We start from the raw sequence: 18,985 nt of genomic DNA on the forward strand, positions 1-18,985 counted from the left end.
CCCCTGGCGATTGGCCATGGGTCACCTGCTGTAGGAGGTGAGAGGCCGACGATTGGCGGTTGGGCCAGTTTTGGGTGGAGAGGCCGAGGGAGCCGGCAGCTCGCGGGAGGGGTGCGCACCGGCGGGAGGGCGTCCGGAGCGCCCCGCCCAGACCCGCGACCCAGCCGCCTCCGCGGGGGGCGGGGGTTCACCTTGGGGGAGTGCGCCTGGGGACACGCGGCTTCTGCGGCGCCGGCGCTGCTGGGGGAAAGGGAGGTTGCGCTCTGGGACGCTCAGCCTGGTTTCGGGGCTTCAGCCCCGCGGATTCCCACTGGGTAGCGGCTGGAGAAGGGCCCGCGGGCGCCAGCGTGCCTCACCTACACCCACCGGCTTCTAACGTGCCATCTAGTTTATGGCAGCTGTGGAGCCTGGTCCCCGGAGTTTCATCTTGATAACGGATTTTGCTTACTTCCGGAAAGTTGTGTCGCGTGGGGGTTGATGGAGTGAGGGGAGGAGGAGATACTATATCGGTAAACAAAAGCGTGAGCGCCTATATTTTTATTAATCCGGTGAGACATCGTGGGCTTGCTGTTGTGCCACAGCTCCATAAGGAATGTAGGTGGCTTGTAAAGATGCTTCAGGAATCCAAATGGCGCAAACTGCAGATTATATCAAAAGTCTGGACTTAAGAGGACCTCGACAGAGAATCACCCAAAATGCAGGGAATCACAGACATAAGTAATTAACTTATTGATCTGGAGGACTAGCTCCTTTTCCGCTCTTGCTGGTTTTTCTTATGGTTAGGTATCTTCCTATCCCGCCCCCTTTCAGGACTCTACTAAACGTCCAATTATCTTTTGTACTTTTATGGCTCTACTGGTACCCACTGCAAGACCTAGCACAGGGCACACTGCACAAACAGCGCGATGCTGGCCAGGCGCGGTGGCTCACTCCTGAAATCCCAGCACTTTGGGAGGCGGAAGCTGGGAGAGGCGGGGGAAGGAGGGGGGATTCGAGGCCAGGAGTTGAAGACCCCAAAAACAACAAAAAAAGGTGCAATGCTTGCTGAATAAATATGCTAACCTGCTGGACTCAGTGTTAAAGATACCTTCAGTTTGTTGTATGTAAATCACTTCAAAATGCCCAACACCAGATGCACTCTCCCCTTCCCCCTACCCACTCTAAAAGCTGGGTACTCTGCCAGGGCTCCCTGTCTCAGTAAATGAAACTGCTATCATCCACCCTAATACGCAAACCATAAACCTAGTAGTCCTCCTAGACACCTTCCCCATTTCACATTCAGTGCATCACCAAGTTCTGTCATTTTTACCTCCTAAATACACTCTCCATTCTGTCCATCTCTCTCCATTGCCACCACCCTATAACAGGTCCTGGCCTGTTGGAATAATCTTACTAAAGTCTTCTTGAAGCTACTCTGGCTACTCCAATTCATTCTCAACACTAGAGCCAGAGCAGTATTTCTATAACCAATTTTATTACCCCTTCATTGCCTCCCCCAATTAAAGAACTTTAACTGCTTTCCACTGAGTTGTGCTTAGGATACAATTCAATATTTAACAATGGCTGACAAGGTTTAGCCTTACCTACCGCTTAGCTCCATCTTTTACCTTGTAGTACCTATTTTCTGCTTTGCACACAATGGCCTTTTTCAAACTCCTTTAATTTGCCAAGGACTTTCCAATTTTAGGGCCTTGGCGCATGCTGTTATTTCTTTTATACTGTCCCCTTGACATCAATCCCCACACTTCACTTATTTACTTCTCATCATCATTTCCTCCCTGCCAATGTCAGTTCTTGCTATCTTACATCGTCATAGCCCATGTAACTCTCCTTTGTGGAACTTACTACAGCTGTAATTTTACATTTATCTTAGTTATTTATTTAAATTTTTTTAGAGACAAAGTCTCACAGGTCTCATGTTGCCCATGCTGAACTCAAACTCCTGGGCTCAAGTGATCTTCCTGCCTCAGGAATAGCTGGGACTACAGGCGCACACACCACCTTACCTGAGTTATTCTTTTTAATTAACTTTATAGAGTCATAATTTACATGTGATAAAATGTATCCACTTTAAATGTACAATATATTTTCATAAACATATGCACACATGTAACCACCACGATTAAGAAATAAAGTATTTTCCATCACCTGGGAACTTCCCTCATGCTTCTCTACAGTCAATCCCATGAACCACTGCTCTGCTTTCTATTTGTGTTATTCTTTGATTAATGTTGATCTATACCACTAGACTGTAAGCTTAACGAAGTGAGGATCCTATCTAATTCTGTTCAGCATTATATCATTATTTAGTAGAATTCCTGGCACATACGAAGTCCTCAAACAGATTTCTTATGGTAATAGATTCTGAAAATAAACATTAATTCTCTGATAAATAACAATAAACTATAAACAATGGTGGAGGGGAAAAAAACATCAATTTTGCCAGATGTCCATGGTCAGTATTTAACCTTCACTAATACTCTTTTAAATTTTCCTTTAATAGCTGCTTTTCTAGCAGTTAATGTTGTGCCTGGGCAGCCCTAGGGACTTAATTCCATATTAGCTGATCAAACGGTTCTCTAAGCCAGTAAAAAAAAAAAAAAAAAAAAAAAAAAAAGCCTACATCTCTAATTCTGCCCATGCACTGTACTGTTTGACCCTACAAGGGACAAAATACTTATTTACTCTATGTTACAATTACATATTAAGAGATCCCAGCTCCAATCCAAAGTCTACATTTTCACAATTTAATACTACAGATAGCTATTTGTTGCAGACATGCAATTCTCATTTTCCTAATCTTAGTGTAAAGTTAGTGTTCATAAAAGAGGTAGCATTTAAAATAAAAAGTAATTACACAACACAAAGCAAATTTACCCATCTTGTACCAAGAAGCTATAACTAAATTTGACAACTCATGCTGTTAAAAAAACAGAAACAAAACTAAAAGCTGTTAAAGCCTATTATGAGTTGAAAAAGGAAAAAACCCCAAAGCTGTTTCAAAACAAAGTGACCAGTGCCTAAAACTCATATGTGACAGGTGATTTCCAACCCATGAATCAGATTTTCAACTCTTCTTTCAACTATATAACTAAGGCTATTAGGTGATTAAATTACTATTTTAGACTGTTGAGCAAAAAAAAAATAGGCCGTGCCTATTACCTATACCTATTAAGATGAAAAGAAAATTTTAATTATACAGAATTCATGTACTACTTTCAAAAATTTTTCTGCTAGGGAGCCCAATAATGTTTACCTAGAAATCACATTCTGCTCTAATGTCACCCCAGACACAGATGAAAAATGCTTTGGTAGCAATGGAAGAAAAAAAAGAAGAAAAAATATAAAAAGCCAAATTAGGTGAGACTTCAGGTTTCTGATCTAGCATGTTAAGAAACTTGGAAGTACCACTGTGTTCTAACAACATGTAAAACACTGAACAAACTGAAAAACCAACAACTCTTCTTAAATCTGTAAGAGAAGTGAGGTCACAGGGAAAACTGATGACTCCCAAATTAGGAGACCAACAGGCAAATATAGAGAATCACAACTTCCCTGAGCAAAAACTCACAAGGGGCAACCTCCATGGGAACCAGCACCCATGGGAACCACTTAATGAACAGTAAATATATTTTATCTTCCTTATGATTTTCTTAATAACATCTTCTTTTCTCTTTATTGTAAGAATACAATATATAATACAGAAAACATATAAAATATGTATTAATCAACTGTTTATGTTATTGGCAAGGCTTCCAGTCAATAGCAGGCTATGAGTAGTTAAGCTCTGGAGGAGTCAAAAGTTGTATGTGGGTTTTCAACTGCACGGGTGGTAGGGAAACCTGATCTGTATTTGACAAATTGGTGGAAGCTCAGTGCAGACAAGTCTGAAAGATATAAACTCCAGGGACATGTAGTAATATGGGCAGGGGGGAGAACCACAGTTTTGTGAGTTTTACCTCCAGGAGCTCAATAAGGGTCATCACAGTGAATACTGGGGGAAAAAAAATCCCCTAATGCGTCCCCTCTAGGCTTCTTTGTAGGAGAAAGTATTTAATATATACCCAACTTCAGTCCTCTCTAGCCCTACTCTCCCACTTACAGGATGGACTTGAGAAGCACATGTGAAGTTGACAAAAGTTCACTAACAGACTGAAAATGTTTCCCCTCCATGCACACCTTACCACCACATTACTAAAGGTCCACTCACAGCAGTTCCTGTTACCTAATGCATCATGTATGGCTATCAAGAAAAAATTATAAGACATATTAAATCGGAAAAAACACAGCTGGAAGAGACACAGTAAGCATCGAAACTAGACTTGGATGTTGCAGGGATGTTGGAATTGTTACACCAGAAATTTGAAATAATTATGATAAATATCCTAAGAACTCTAATGGACAAAGTAGAAACCATGCAAGAACAGACGGGCAATGTAAGCAGAAAGACAGAAATTTTAAGAAAGAATCAAAAAGAAATGCTACTGATCAAAAAGACTGTAACAGAAATGAAGACTGCCTTTAATGGGCTTATTAGTAAACTAGACAAAGCTGAGGAAAGAATATCTGCACTTGAGAGTATCTCAACAGACACCTACAAAACCGAGAAGCAAAGGGAAAAAAAGACTGGAAAAAAAAAAGCCTGGAACAAAATATCCAATAACTGTACGACAACCACAAAAGCATAATGGGAACACCAGAAGAAGAAACAGAGAAAAGAACTGAAGAAAAATTTGAAACAATGACAGAGAATTTCTACAAATTAATGTGAGACATCAAACCGCAGATGAAGAAAGCTCAGAAAACACCAAGCAGGATAAATGGCATAAAAATGGCATAGACACCCTTTCCTGTGCCCTTTTAAGGTTGACGCAGTGCTTTAAGGGGCTAACACAGAAGGGTAAAGGAAGTCTCCATAAACCCCAGAGAAGAGATTGTAAAGCTCCTCTTTAGATCCTTTCTGGAGTCACACCTGAGAAAACAAAAACAAACAAGCAAAAAAACCCTGACAGCTAGGCATATAATTTTCAAACTACTGAAAATCAAAGATAAAGAAAAAAATCCTGAGAGAAGCTAGAGGGGGAAAAAACTTGCCTACAGAAGAGCAAAAACAAAAATTACATCTGACATCTCCTCAGAAACTATGTAAGCAAGAAGAGTGGGCCAGGCGCGGTAGCTCACACCTGTAATCCCAGCAATTTGGGAGGCCGAGATGTGCGAATCACGAGGTCAGGAGTTCGAGACCAGCCTGGCCAACATGGTGGAACCCCCGTCTCTACTAAAAATGCAAAAAATTAGCTGGGCATGGTGGTGGGCGCCTGTAATCTCAGCTATTCAGGAGGCTGAGGCAGGAGAATCACTTGAACCCAGGAGGCGGAGGTGGCAGTGAGCTGAGATCGCACCACTGCACTCCAGCCCAGGCGACAGAGTGAGACTCCATCTCAAAAAGAAGAAAAAAAAGAAAAGTGGAATGAAATATTTCTTTAAAGTACTGAGAGAGATCAGGCACGGTAGCTCAGGCCTGTAATCCCAGGATTTTGGGAGGTTGAGGTGGGTGAATCACTTAAGGTCAGGAGTTTGAGACCAGCCTGGGCAACATGGCAAAACCCTGTCTCTACTAAAAATACAAAAATTAGCAGGCGTGGTGGCGCACTCCTGTAATCCCAGCTACTTGGGAGGCCAAGGCACAAGAATCGCTTGAACCTGGGAGGTGGAGGTTTCAGTGAGCCCAGGTGGCACCACTGTATGGCAGCCTGGGCGACATAGCAAGACTGTCTCCAAATAAAATAAAGGACTGAGAGAGAAAAAAATACCAACCTAGAATTCTGTACAAAACTAAAGATATATTTACCATATGATCCAACAATGGCACTCCTTGGTATCTGCCCAAGGGAGATGACAACATACATCCACATAAAACTTGTATACAATGTTTATAGTAACTTCACTCATATTTGCCAAAACTTAGAAGCAACCAAGATATTCTTCAGTAGGTGAATGAATAGGCGGTACATCCAGATAATGAAATATTATTCAGCACTAAAATGACTGGAGCCTGTGATCCCAGCTACTCAGGAGGCTAAGGCAGGAGGATCACTTGAGCCCAGGAATTCGAGGCTGCAATGAGCTATGATTGGGCCACTGCACTCCAGCCTGGGCAACAGAGTGAGACACCTTGTCTCTTAAAAAAGGAAGAAGAAAGAGGAAACAGGAAAGAAGAGGAAGGAAGGAAGACAGGGAAGAAAAGAGGGAGGGAAAGAAATGAGCTATCAAGCCATGAAAAGATGAGGATGAAACTTAAATGCCTATTACTAACGGAAAGAAGCCCATTTGAAAAGGCTGCATACTGTGTGATTCCAATGATATGACATTCTGGAAAAGGCAAAACTATGGAGATGTTAAAAAGTTCAGTGGTTGCCAGGGATGAGGGAGGAGGGAAGGAGGAACAGGTGGAGCACACTGGATTTTTAGGGTACCAAAATTACTATGTATGGCACTATAATGGTGGATAAATGTCATTATAAAATCGACCAAACCCATACACAACAGCAAGAGTGGACTCTAATGTAAACTACGGACCTTGAGTGATAATGATGTGTCAATGTAGGTTCATTAATTGTAACAAACCACTCTGGTGGGGGATGTTGATAGTAGGGGAGGCCGCACATGTGTAGGGGAAGGGGGTATAGGGAAAATCTCTGTACATTCTGCTCAATTTTGCTGTGAACCTCAAACTGCTCTAAAAAATAAAGTTGTTGTTGTTGCTGTTGTTGCTATAGTTAATCAAATCATATTTACCCTAGGCATTTGCCTAGCAAGTCAGGCCAAATGAATGAAGCAGATAACCTTAAAAGACAACTCTTGGAAACAGGATACACAGTTTCACTATTTTGCCTGACTGGTTCCCAGAAGTCTCAAAACTAAAGTCAGCCAATTTCCATGTAGAAACTTTAGCCAGATATCACAAATACACCACCAAGCATGTATACGGTAGAAGCAGTCCCTACTTTATGATCAAGGCCACCATTGCTCCAAAAGTTTGTAAACTGTTTGCAATTTTTAATGCATTATCCAACAGAAAGAAATATTTGGTTCAAGGTTAGGAATGAATACCCTCTATACAACCCCACAACGCCTTGTTCACCACTGTATCCTTAGCATCCCTTCAAACAAGGAATGGCATGTATTAGGTACTTAAGAAATGTCTGTTGAATAAATAAAATGTCAGGTACTATGCTATAAAATGGCAAAAAAAACTACTAAAAAATGTTGAAAATGGTGAGTCTGGGGAGTAGGAAAGTACAATGACAGGAGGCCATATTTTTGCTATATGAGCCTTTCAGTACCACTTAATTTTCAAAATTATTTTAGATAGCAATTATTGCTCTGATTTTTACAGGTAACATTCTGTGTTGGTCACTTTATTCTGAAAAAACATGTAGATTTTGTTGAAAATGCTTGAGTTGCCAAATTTGATTAGAAATACATAACTCCTTGCCACAAGATGAGTGAAACTGCTTTGTGTTGTCTAACTACATCTATCTATCTATCTATCTATCTATCTATCTATCTATCTATCTATCTATCTATCTATTTTAGAGATGGAGTCTCATTATGTTGACCAAGCTACTCTTAAACTTCTGGCCTCAAGCAATCCTGCCTTGGCCTCTCAAAGTGCTGGGATTAGTGGCGTGAGCCACCATGCCAGGCAATCTTAAATCTTTATACTAGACTAGTTCCATAAAGTCAAGGGCTACGTGTAGTTGTATTCAATTATATCCTCTACAACTAGTACAATGCATGAAACATAGTAAATGCTTAAAAAATATTTACCAAATAAATAACTTTCCTGTATGCTCTAAATGTTCCAAATTGAGCATGCACTATTTAACTGGCTACTTCTCCATTCCACTTTACCTGTGGAAGAGGTGACACATCTGTATTGCAACCATTTCCTTTGGGAGACAAAGGACTTCAAGGGAGAACGAATACACCTATTTTTCTACACGATATGAAAATATAATCTAACAAGGCCAGGGAAAACAATACAGTTGTGATAAACCAATCCTTATATACTGAGAAATTAAAATGGATGCTCAAAAAGCTAATCTTCAGTGAAGTAGTTCAAGAAAAATGCTCAAAAGATTTTTATTAATCTACTCAGACACATAATCCATTATAGCTATTGAGGGTAGAATCAAGACATCCCAATACTAAAGATTCATTTTTCAGCAACTCTCCTAAATTGTACCTTAAATACAATTAAGTTATGTTAATCTATAACGAAAGTTGGGCAGACATGTAATTATCATACCTGATACTTCTTTTGGGAAAAAAAAAGGTTTCACAATGTCTCTATTGATAATGACTTGTAATTTTATTAGGCTGGTGCAAAAGTAATTGGACCACCCTAAAACCACATCTCCTTTTCATATAATGATGTTTTACTCACAGACTCAATGGTATTTCTAATGAGGCTTGTACCAGCCCACCCTGTTCCCTTCAGCCCTCCCTTTCCCTTGTATACTCTTATACCCTTGTATACAAGGTATCATGGCCTTTCTCTCTAGGGGCTTTAGATAAAAGCTAGTGACAACAACAACAACAACAAAAATTAACATAAAATTACAGGCAGTACCAATGAAATTCCAATTTCAGCCAGGTGTGGTGGCTCATGCCTCTAATCCCAGCACTTTGGGAGGCTGAGGCAGGTGGATCACTTGAGGCCAGGAGTTCAAGACCAGCCTGGCCAACAGGGTAAAACCCCATCTCTACTAAAAACACAAAAAACTAGCCAGGTGTGGTGGTGCGTGCCTGTAGTCCCAGCTACTTAGAAGGCTGAGGTGAGAGGACTGCTTGAGCCTGGGAGGTCGAGGCTGCAGTGAGCTGAGATTGCACCACTGTACTCCAGCCTGGGAAAGAGAATGAGACTCCGTCTCAAAAAAAAAAAAAAAAAAAAAAAAAAAAAAAAAAAAAAAAAAATTCCAATTTGATAACCACCAAAAATAAAATCTACATGAAGTAGCCACAAAAACCATACATATGAGGACAATTAATGCCCAATTTCTTAGCCCAAAGAATAATCATAGAAACCATTTAAATTTTTGAAATATCAACTGATGTATAGCATAACGTTAAGAAACATAAAGGTCAGTCAGGCGCGGTGGCTCACGCCTGTAATCACAGCACTTTGGGAGGCAGAGGTGGGTGGATCACAAGGTCAGGAGATTGAGACCATCTTGACAACAATGGTGAAACCCCGCCTCTACTAAAATACAAAAAATTAGCTGGGCGTCGTGGTGCACATCTGTAATCCCAGCTACTTGGGAGGCTGAGGCAGGAGAATTGCTTGAACCTGGGAGGCGGAGGTTGCAGTAAGCCGAGATCACACCATTGCACTCCAGCTTGGGTGACAGAGCAAGACTCTGTCTCAAAAAAAAAAAAAAAAAAGAGAAAAAGAAAGAAACATAAAGGTCTATACAACTCAGTTAAACATCTGCATGAGCATCTTCAAACTTGAATCTAAAATACTTGAATCTACAACAATCTCCTGTGTTTTCATTCCTGATAGCCTATAAAAATTTGTATAGCCACACACTGTTACTCAGCTTAGTAACAACCTTAAAACCAAGTTACTTCATTGCCCATATTTGTACTTATAATCAAACTGGCACAACATACTACTTGTCATAGAAGTGACACTGACCAAGTAAATGGCATATCTATATGAAGTCAAAGCCAACTGACCCCATGGCATGTGCTATGCCAAGGAAGGCTTCCCAGTAGTTAGAACAGAGAACACATCATCACGTTCCACATGGTAGTGTATGTATGTCATAGTTTAAAAGAATCTATACCCTAACGATGAGTACCATTTGCACATTGTAAGTAGTGACCCACTTTTAGCAAGGCAGTATCATTCATCACATTAAATTAATGTTAATTTAGATTGTATTGCTTTGTATTATGTTTAACTTGAAATTTTCTTTTGGATGTATAGTTCTATAAGATTTTAAACCTAAGAAATTTACACCTGGCTTTATGTTTGCCCACATTAAATAACATTATACTTAATACTTTACTTATATATTGGCATTCACAGCCTGCAAGAGTTTTTTCTAAAATGGGCCCCAATTTACTCAAGTTTATAAAACTGATTTTTATACCTGTATGACATCCAGACAAGCTGCTATAACTCATATTTTTTACAATATAGGAAACTATAAAACCTACAGGATGTAACATCCTGAGTCTTCTTGTGATGATCAATCCCTTACTTGATAATCTCTCAGCATTTAGTTTGTACTAAAGCTTACTAGGGTTAAAAAAAAAAAAAAAAGAATCTGAAAAGTTCCCCTCTATTAATCAGTATCATCAGATATCTACTGAATGCCTCTTACTGGTTAAGAAAGAGGGGATTAAGAAGCACAGCACGCCCTCTGGTCTCCCCTTCAAGGAACTTCCTCTTTGGCTGAATGTAAAGACATGAAAAGATACCATAAGCTGACATACAACAAATTTAGAATGACTACTGGAATTCAGCTTCCATAAGAGCCGAAAGGATGAAGAAGATCTTAGTTATCTTCTGTCACCTTCAGTCTATCCTAATTACAATTTGCTTTGGGGAGGAAAGAGAAGACAAGCTTAGTCTTAGCCACGCTGAAGTGGAATTCCAGGGAGACATCTAACTGGCAAAATCCAAAAGGAAAAAAAGTGAGACTAAAGCTACATATCAAAAGAGATATAAAGATTAGGGGGAAAAAGAGTCATCTTACAGAAGGTTTAGCTGAATCCATGAAAACGGTGGGGGCTGCTGAAGGGTGATGGAATTAGGTCACAATCTGCAAGAAAACATCCTGTGGTCAAGGTAATGTATGTAGTGTTAACCTTGGGAAAGAGCAAGAATATGTTTTCTTCGAAATATTCAAAGCAGAGAAATAAAGTACAGGTGAAGTCACTAAGAACTGTTGAAGAAGAAAGCCTTCATTTATGAAGAAGGGAACAGGCTGTAATTCGATACTGATTACAATGAAAAAAGTCTACTGTGAGGATTCAATTGGAAACCAACAAGAAGTCAGTAAGATGACTACTAAATCGTAACAGATACCCAGTTAAAGTCAGACAAAAATTGTGATAGATACTACCATCTTGCTTTTGTGACCTCTAACAGTTCTAGAAGCAGAAAAACCAAACAACGGGGGCCCTGGGGAATGAAGACCAGAATGGTATACAGACGAACTATCCAATGACAAGAAATTCTAAAGGTGATAGCAAAAACAATATATAAATTTTTAAATTTTTGTGGGTACATAGTAGGTATATATATTTTTGGAGTATAAATATTTTGATATAGGCATGAAATAAGTAATAATCACATCAGGGTAAATAGGTATCCATCACCTCAAGCATTTATCTTTTGTGTTACAATCTAATTATACTCTTCTAGTTATTTTTAAATGTATAATTACTGTTGACTATAGTCACCCTGTTGTGTTATCAAGTAGATCTTATTCGTTCTATTTTTTTTGTACCCATTAACCATCCCCACTCCCCCTACACTTATACGCCCAACCACCCTTCCAGCCTCTGGTAACCATAATTCTATTCTCTAGCTCCATGAGTTCGATTGTTTTAATTTTTAGCTCCCACAAATAAGTGAGAACATGTGAAGTTTGTGCCTGTCTTATTTCACTTAACATCATGACCTCCAGTTCTATTCAAGACAGGATTGCAAATGACAGGATTTCATTCTTTTTCACAGCTGAATAGTACTCCATTGTGTTTATATACCATGTTTTCTTTATCCATTCATCTGTTGGACACCTGGGTTGCTTCCAAATCTTGGCTATTGTGAATAGTGCTGCAATAAACCTGGGTGTGCAGGTATCTCTTCCGTATATTGATTGCCTTTCTTTTGGATATATACCTAGCAGTGGGATTGCTGGATTATATGGTAGCTCTATTTTTAGTTTTTTGAGGAACCTTCAAACTGTTCTCCACAGTGGCTGTACTAATTTACATTCCTACTAATAGTGTATGTGGGTTCCCTTTACTCCACATCCTCACCAGTATTTTGTTATTGCCTGTCTTTTGGAAAAAAAAAAAAAGCCATTTTAACTGGGGTGAAATGATATCTCATTGTAGTTTTGGTCTGCATTTCTCTGATGATCAATGATGTTAGGCACCTTTTCATATACCTCCTTGCCATTTGTATGTCTTCTAACAAAACCAATGATAAAGCAGCAGACCAGAAGGTCTCCACTGGGAAATGGGATGAGCAAAACAAGAAAGTACTAAATGGCCAGGAAAAACAGAGAAGTAGGGGTCAGATCAAAATGAGAGAATAAAAGTTCAGAAGTAAAGTGATAGAGGAAGATGAAGAAAAGAAAACTGTTGTCAAAGAAAACACTTTTTAACTTAATATTTTGCAGGTGGTTCAGCTCTTAGTAATGACAAGACCAATGGAGTGGAGTTTAATGGCTAAAGTAGATAAAGTTCAATGAAAAAGGAAAACATGGCTGGGAATGGTGGCTCATGCCTATAATCTCAGCACTCTCAGAGGCCAAGGTGGGCAGATGGCTTGAGCCCAGGAGTTCGAGACCAGCCTGGCCAACATGGCAAAACCCCATCTCTACAAAAAAATACAAAAATTAGCCAGGCATGGTGGTGCACGCCTGTAGTCCCAGCTACTCAGGAGGTTGAGGTGGGAGGATCACTTGAGCAGGGGAGGCAGAGGTTGCAGTGAGCTGTGATTGTGCCACTGCAATGAGTGAGACTCTGTTAAAAAAAAAAAAAAGGACATATAAATACAATGAGGTCAAGAATTAGACTGGGAAGCACTATTATGTAGTAGGAGCTTCCTCATCTATAAACTGAAGTGGGTGGGGGGAGTTTTGTGAGAATTTTTTTTTTAAAAAAAGCAAAAGAGGAGAACCTAACATGGCAGTAGATACTAGGATATGTTTTAAAGGTAGGTTGCTGAGATCACTGCATCTCCTCTCCTATACCCCTTTGGAAGACAGCTCCGTGAGTGCCCATCCCACAGTGCCTAACAGACAGTATGTTATACATCTCAAAATATTCAATAAACAACAATGGAAAAGCAATCTCTACATCAACCATTTGTTCATTCATTCCTTCAGTTGTTTCTTCATTTAACTAACATTTACTGAGTGCTACTGAATACCAGGCACTGGCAGAGGGAATGGTAGAAACAGTAGTTGCATTGTAATGGCAACTAACATTTACCAAGTTTTTACTATAGCCAGGCATTATTTCAACCAGTTCTCATCCAATATTAGTTTATCAAGTTCTAGCAAGTTTACGTTAGTTTATTTAACCACTAAAACAACTCTATGAAGTAGGTACTCTTATCATCCTCATTTTATAGATGAGGCCACTGAAACTCAGAGACAGTAAGTTGAATGTTAATGGTTAAATGTAAGTGGTGGGCTCTGGGATACAAACACAGACATTCTGGCTCTAGAGCGAAGTTCTTTACCACACTTCACTACATCTGAGAAAATAATCTTTTGCCAGTCAAATGAACATTAATTCCATATTTCTAAATGTCCTATCTTCTCCATGCATTAAATGTAGGAAAAAAACCTCTTGTATTACATGTACTTTTAAATATCAAAGCTATTAGAAGTCTAAGACTTCTCAAAGTTATCTTTTTCTGCCCATTATTCCCAAAGACATACAAGCTCTCTTCTTAGCAAAAGCTGAAAAATTCCAATATTGGATCTAGTTAGGAACCTGAACTTATGATGTCAACATCAGCTGATAACAAATAAACAAGAAGAATATGATAAGGAGATAGTGAATTGTGCAAATACTATAGTATTCAAAGGAAAGAGATCATTTTGAACTTGGGGGACTGGGGAAGGAAAGGCCAGTTGGCAGAGGGTTCATAGAAGAGGTCAGTTCTAAACTAGGCTTTGAAAAAAAGGGTAGAAGACATTTCACAAAGAAAGGACATCACACACAAGAATGTGGAGGCCACAAATGAAAAAATGTATTTGAAGGAAAGCAAGTAAGCAATAGCACTCTAGGTTTACATAGGGGTATAGTGGCAGAAATGCCTACAAGGGCAGGTGGCTCTTGTTGAATGTTGAATGTCAGTCTAACCAACAATGGGGGGGGGCGGGAAATCTCATCTGCCACATTCAGTCTAATACGATCACTAAAACACTTATCCTCCCCTCTTAGGCCAGGTGTGGTGGCTGAGGCAGGAGAATTGCTTGAACCCACGGGGTGGAGGTTGCAGTGAGCCGAGACAAACCACATCTAACTAGATTTACTTTCTGGGGTACAAAGTGAGACTCTGTCTCAAAAAAACAAAAAACAAACAAACAACACTTATCCTCCTCTTACAGGATCACAAATTTGCTAAAATGATGCTATAGTCATTTATAAAACTGCCTAAATTTAAAAGAAATCTACAGGAATTACAAATTGCTTTTAAAAGGCATAACTCACAGAGTAGCTTAAAGATTTCCTACTTCAATTTCATATTCATTTCTTAAAGTCCCCTAACAACCACATCCTTTAATAATGTTTTTTAAGCCTCTACTGAACACTTTCAAGTGATGGGGGGTTTACTATCTTGTAGGGCCTAAGATACCCTATGTCACCTTATCTAATCAAGTCAATTCCTGATATAGAACAAAGTACAGAGAAAGGGTTATAAAACATGTTTTCTACAATTAAATTTTCTAAATTAAAACAAAATCCCCTATGTACCACAAATATAAGCTCTTTCACTGGAGAATAAACATAGAAAAATATCTTCAGTGTAGTACGGCAGACATTAGTTGCATGTCACCCAACATCTGTTTTTCCCTATTCTGACTTTGGTGCAGGTCGGGTTGGGTAGGATGAACACACCTTCTACCCTATCAGCAATGTGTTTCTAGTGAGGCCAGTAACATCCCAGCTCCAGGGTAGAATCTATGACTGTGAAATTGTGACTGGTCAGGATTTGACACATGGCCAAAGCTAAGGTGATGAGCAATAATTGTGTTACTCCTATTAAGGTCTAGAAAGAATAGCCTCCTATGGACTCGGTTCCAAAAATGGGAGGCTGACATTGCTACAACCACCTTACCACCACCAAGGGAGAACCTAACCGAAAATGAAGCCAATGCAAAAGAAGTGGAACGTAGAAATAGAGATGGGAGATCTGAGTCCTCATGACATGAATTACCTAATTCAAACCACATCTAACCAGATTTACTTTCTTCTTCATGAATCAGTTTGGGTTGAGTTTTCTTTCACTACCATACAAAAGAGTACTAACTGACACATACGGTAATAGCCAAATCCTTTAACAAGAAAATGAGGTGAACTTCTCAGTATTTACCTATTATCATGCATAATTATGTAATTTGGTTGTATTGATAACTGACTACAGATATTAAATTTTTAAAATGAATCTGGCATATTTTAACATAGAATTTCACTTTCAACATTGTCTTGCACTGTCTTGTTTCTAGACAAAAATCAGTATTTTACTCTGCAGAAAGCAGGAGAAAATAAATGAGTATAACTTTACTATAACTGTAAAGGAAAAATAAGCAACTCAGAAATTATAAGTTCCTATTACATCATACCACAGTTATTTTAAAAAAAAAACAGAAAACAGACAAAAAAAGAAAGCAACAACTAATGAACTATCTGGAAACCATGTAAAGACCCTTACTTGAAGCTGGAGAGTATGTCGAAGAATTGTTTCTTCTAAGGCATGGATCCACTTCTCTCGCTCATCAGCATCACGGGCTGGAATAAAAGATTATACATTAAAATTAAAAGTTTAATTCTATAATATATCTCCATATTTGAAAATATCATTTTAAAACTATGATGGCTAACAGAAAAGGTTTTTAGTTGTACCATTTCCTTAATAGGTTCAGCTTGATCTATTAATATTTTTTACAGATATGCAATCTACTTGCAACAATTTATAAGAAAGGGAATAATTGTGTTCAATAATAGCAGGCTACATAGTTCAGACCAACCTTCCCACTGAGAACAACTAGAAAAGCTAGACTGATTTTTAAAAAACAACTGGTTGAAGGCATCACAAACCAACAAGGTAATAAAGAATTACCAAGCCAAGATCTGGGAGAAGACAAAAAATTTAGAAGATAAACCTTGTATTTAGGGACACTTCTCATGGAGGCACTGCAAATTCCAGGAGAGGAATTGCAGACTGGACAATGCACTTAAAAGCTTGTCAGTGTGTGGCGGAAGCTGGTATATGAGAACTCTACTTTCTGTTCAATTTTGCTGTGAACCTAAAACTTCTTTAATTTAAGAACAAAAAAAAACTGGCTGGGTGCAGTGGCTCATGACTGTAATCCCGGCATTTTGGGAGGCTGAGGCGGGTGGATCACCTGAGGTCAAGAGTTCAAGACCAGCCTGGCCAACATGGTAAAACCCCATCTCTACTAAAAATACAAAAATTAGCCAGGCATGGTGGCGGGTCCCTGTAATCCCAGTAACTCAGGAGGCTGAGGCAGGAGAATCACTTGAACCCGAGAGGCGGAGGTTGCAGCGAGCCAAGATCGTGCCACTGCACTCCAGCCTGGGCAACAGAGGGCGACTCTGTCTCAAAATAAATAAATAAATAAAATAAAATAAAATAAAAAAACAAAAAAAAAAACAACCACACAAGCCTTTTCAGGCCAGAAGCTGGAAGCCAGGGCCCACCAACAATGGGAGCTCTGGTAAACAGTCCATGTTCTAGTTGGGACCCCAAACAGCTCCTCTGTGGGAGTAGTGATAAACTAGAATTAAAACAATTGCTTGGTCATATGGGTGGCCCAGAAAAATCTTGATGCCTGAAATTGATTTAAATGATCACAGATTTTTAGTGACGCCAGGCATCTACTAGCAAAAGCAAATGAAAATCTTTTCTGTAGGAAGATAACATCATCTTAGCTGCTAAATTAAATTTACATAAACAATTTTTAAAATACAATGTCTAGCACATAAGCAAAGATAACCAAGTACACATAAATGGAGACACTTTTGGAGACAAAACCACACATAAATGAGAACCAAAAGACAACAGAAACAGATCAACAGGAGCTCCAGATTATTGCATAAATGACACAATTTTTTCCTTTTTTATTTTTAGGGCTTTTTTCCACTTAGATTTATAAAATAATCAAATCAAATATAAATTCCAAAAGTGACAAATAATCAAAATTAAGAATTTAATAGATGAGTTCAACAGCAGATTAAGTACAACCAAAGAGACAATTACAGAACTGGGAGCAGTTAGAAGAAACCCATGAGAACAAAAGACAGTAAGTCAAAGAGATAGAAAATATAGAAGTAAGGGTAAGCAATACAGCGTATGAGAAAATGTAACACACATGTGATTGGAACCCCAGAAGAAGACAAAAGAGAGCATGGCACGGAAGCACTGTCCGGCTGAGAATTTTCCAAAACTGATTAAAGACATTCAGAAGTCCTAGGAATCCCAAGCAAGATAAATCAAAGAAATCCACAAGTTGGGCACATCTCAGTAAAAATACTGCAAACCAAAGATATAGGAAATATCTTTAAAACAGCCAGGGAGAAAAAAGGACAGGTTACTTTCAAAGAAACAACAATTAAATTCAGGTAGGCTCTCAAAAGAAACAATGAGAACCAGGAGACAATAGAGTACGACATTTAATGGCTAAAAGAGAGTAACTGTCAATTTAGAATTCACTGAAATATATCCTTTATGAATTAAGATGAAATAAACTCATTTTCAGACTGACAAAACCAGAATCTGCTATCGGCAGATGCTCATTAAATAAAATTCTAAAAAGTATTCTTTTCTAGGCATAAACAATGGCTGATGGAAGGTGGTAGGAGCTGCACAGAATGAAGAGCAACAGAAATTATAAGTATGTGGCTAAAACTAAATATTCTCTACATACAATCATAATATTTAATAATATCTTGTGGGGTTTTTTTCTGGCTCTCAGTGTCCTGTTTTTATTGTTTTGCAGCAGCACACCTAACACAGAACATAATTACAAATACTCACTGTGCAAAAGAAGAGCTAGTGCTTAAGTACAAATGGGAAATACAATTCCTTTTATTTAAATAAATACTTAAACACAACTCAGGTCCTATAAGCATCTGGACTCTCTAGGTCTGAGCTGGAGTTGCCTCGCCTGTGTGCTCACAATGACGTCATGATTTTCCCACCCCCCAGTAATCAATACATGGAATCAGGTGCCAAAGGGGAATGTGATCACAATGAGCCCCTTTTCTAGAGCCTACCTCAGCCCTCTACAGACATGATCTCTGGCCAGGACAAAGATGACCAGAATTTCTTGAAGGTCCATAATCTACAATAGTTAAGTATTCTACATGATTCTCTGGGTTGCCATTTCTATGGAGGAGACATATGCACTTAGGTGACTTTCTTCAGCTCATAATACAGGACCAGACTTGGCCCCATGCCTGTGAGGATGTTGGACCATGCATCCTTGAAGGAGGCTTCTCCCCTTCATTTTAGGAGAGCTTCTGCCAACAATCAAGGGCACCTGTGTTCGTAATATCACCTCCTTTGCACCTGGACTGCATCACCATCCGCCCACACTGTGAGGAGTAGGTAGGAGGCCACATGGGCCACTGTCATGGCCTGGGCAATCATCCAGCTCACCATGTGGTGGGTGTTCTTGGGGTCAGGGAGCATGCCCTTGGCTGTATCATACACGCTGAGGTAGGTTGCCCAGTACATATGGATGCCCTGCACCGAGATGCTGAAGCCCTGGGACAGGCCTCGGATCCCATCAGCCTTGATCTTCTCCAGGCAGTCTGCCAGGCCTTTGAGCTCCCACTATATGCCCAATTTCCCAACGTTGGCTGCCAGGCGGGTTCTGGCAAATTCCAGGGAGTAGAAGAAGCACAGGGAGATGGCCCCAGCCGCCCCTCAGGAAGCCAGGTTGCCTGCAAAATATCTCCAGAACTGTGC

The 18,985-nt window shown here is 39.5% G+C and overlaps 1 protein-coding gene and 1 non-coding gene across 11 annotated transcripts in view; one reads left to right on the forward strand and one right to left on the reverse strand.

Annotated features, from left to right (window-relative positions):
• OSBPL9 (oxysterol binding protein like 9) overlaps positions 1–18,985 on the reverse strand; it is a 275,275-nt gene that overhangs the window by 58,893 nt on the left and 197,397 nt on the right. For 8 of the 10 annotated variants that reach the window (XM_063607656.1, XM_057298908.2, XM_063607654.1 and 5 more), the window contains one exon: positions 15,704–15,780. In XM_063607656.1, the coding sequence (XP_063463726.1) occupies positions 15,704–15,780 (77 nt within the window). Of the gene's footprint in view, positions 1–25; positions 9,159–15,703; positions 15,781–18,985 lie in introns of those variants that run through there. The other 2 variants (XM_063607661.1, XM_063607666.1) reach the window with 2 other exon arrangements.
• LOC112438491 (small nucleolar RNA SNORA26) lies at positions 4,853–4,974 on the forward strand. The gene has a single exon (XR_003026910.1). It is a non-coding gene; the product is annotated as a small nucleolar RNA SNORA26 (small nucleolar RNA).

This window comes from Pan paniscus, chromosome 1 (assembly GCF_029289425.2).
Source record: "Pan paniscus chromosome 1, NHGRI_mPanPan1-v2.0_pri, whole genome shotgun sequence".
NCBI lineage: Eukaryota > Metazoa > Chordata > Mammalia > Primates > Hominidae > Pan > Pan paniscus.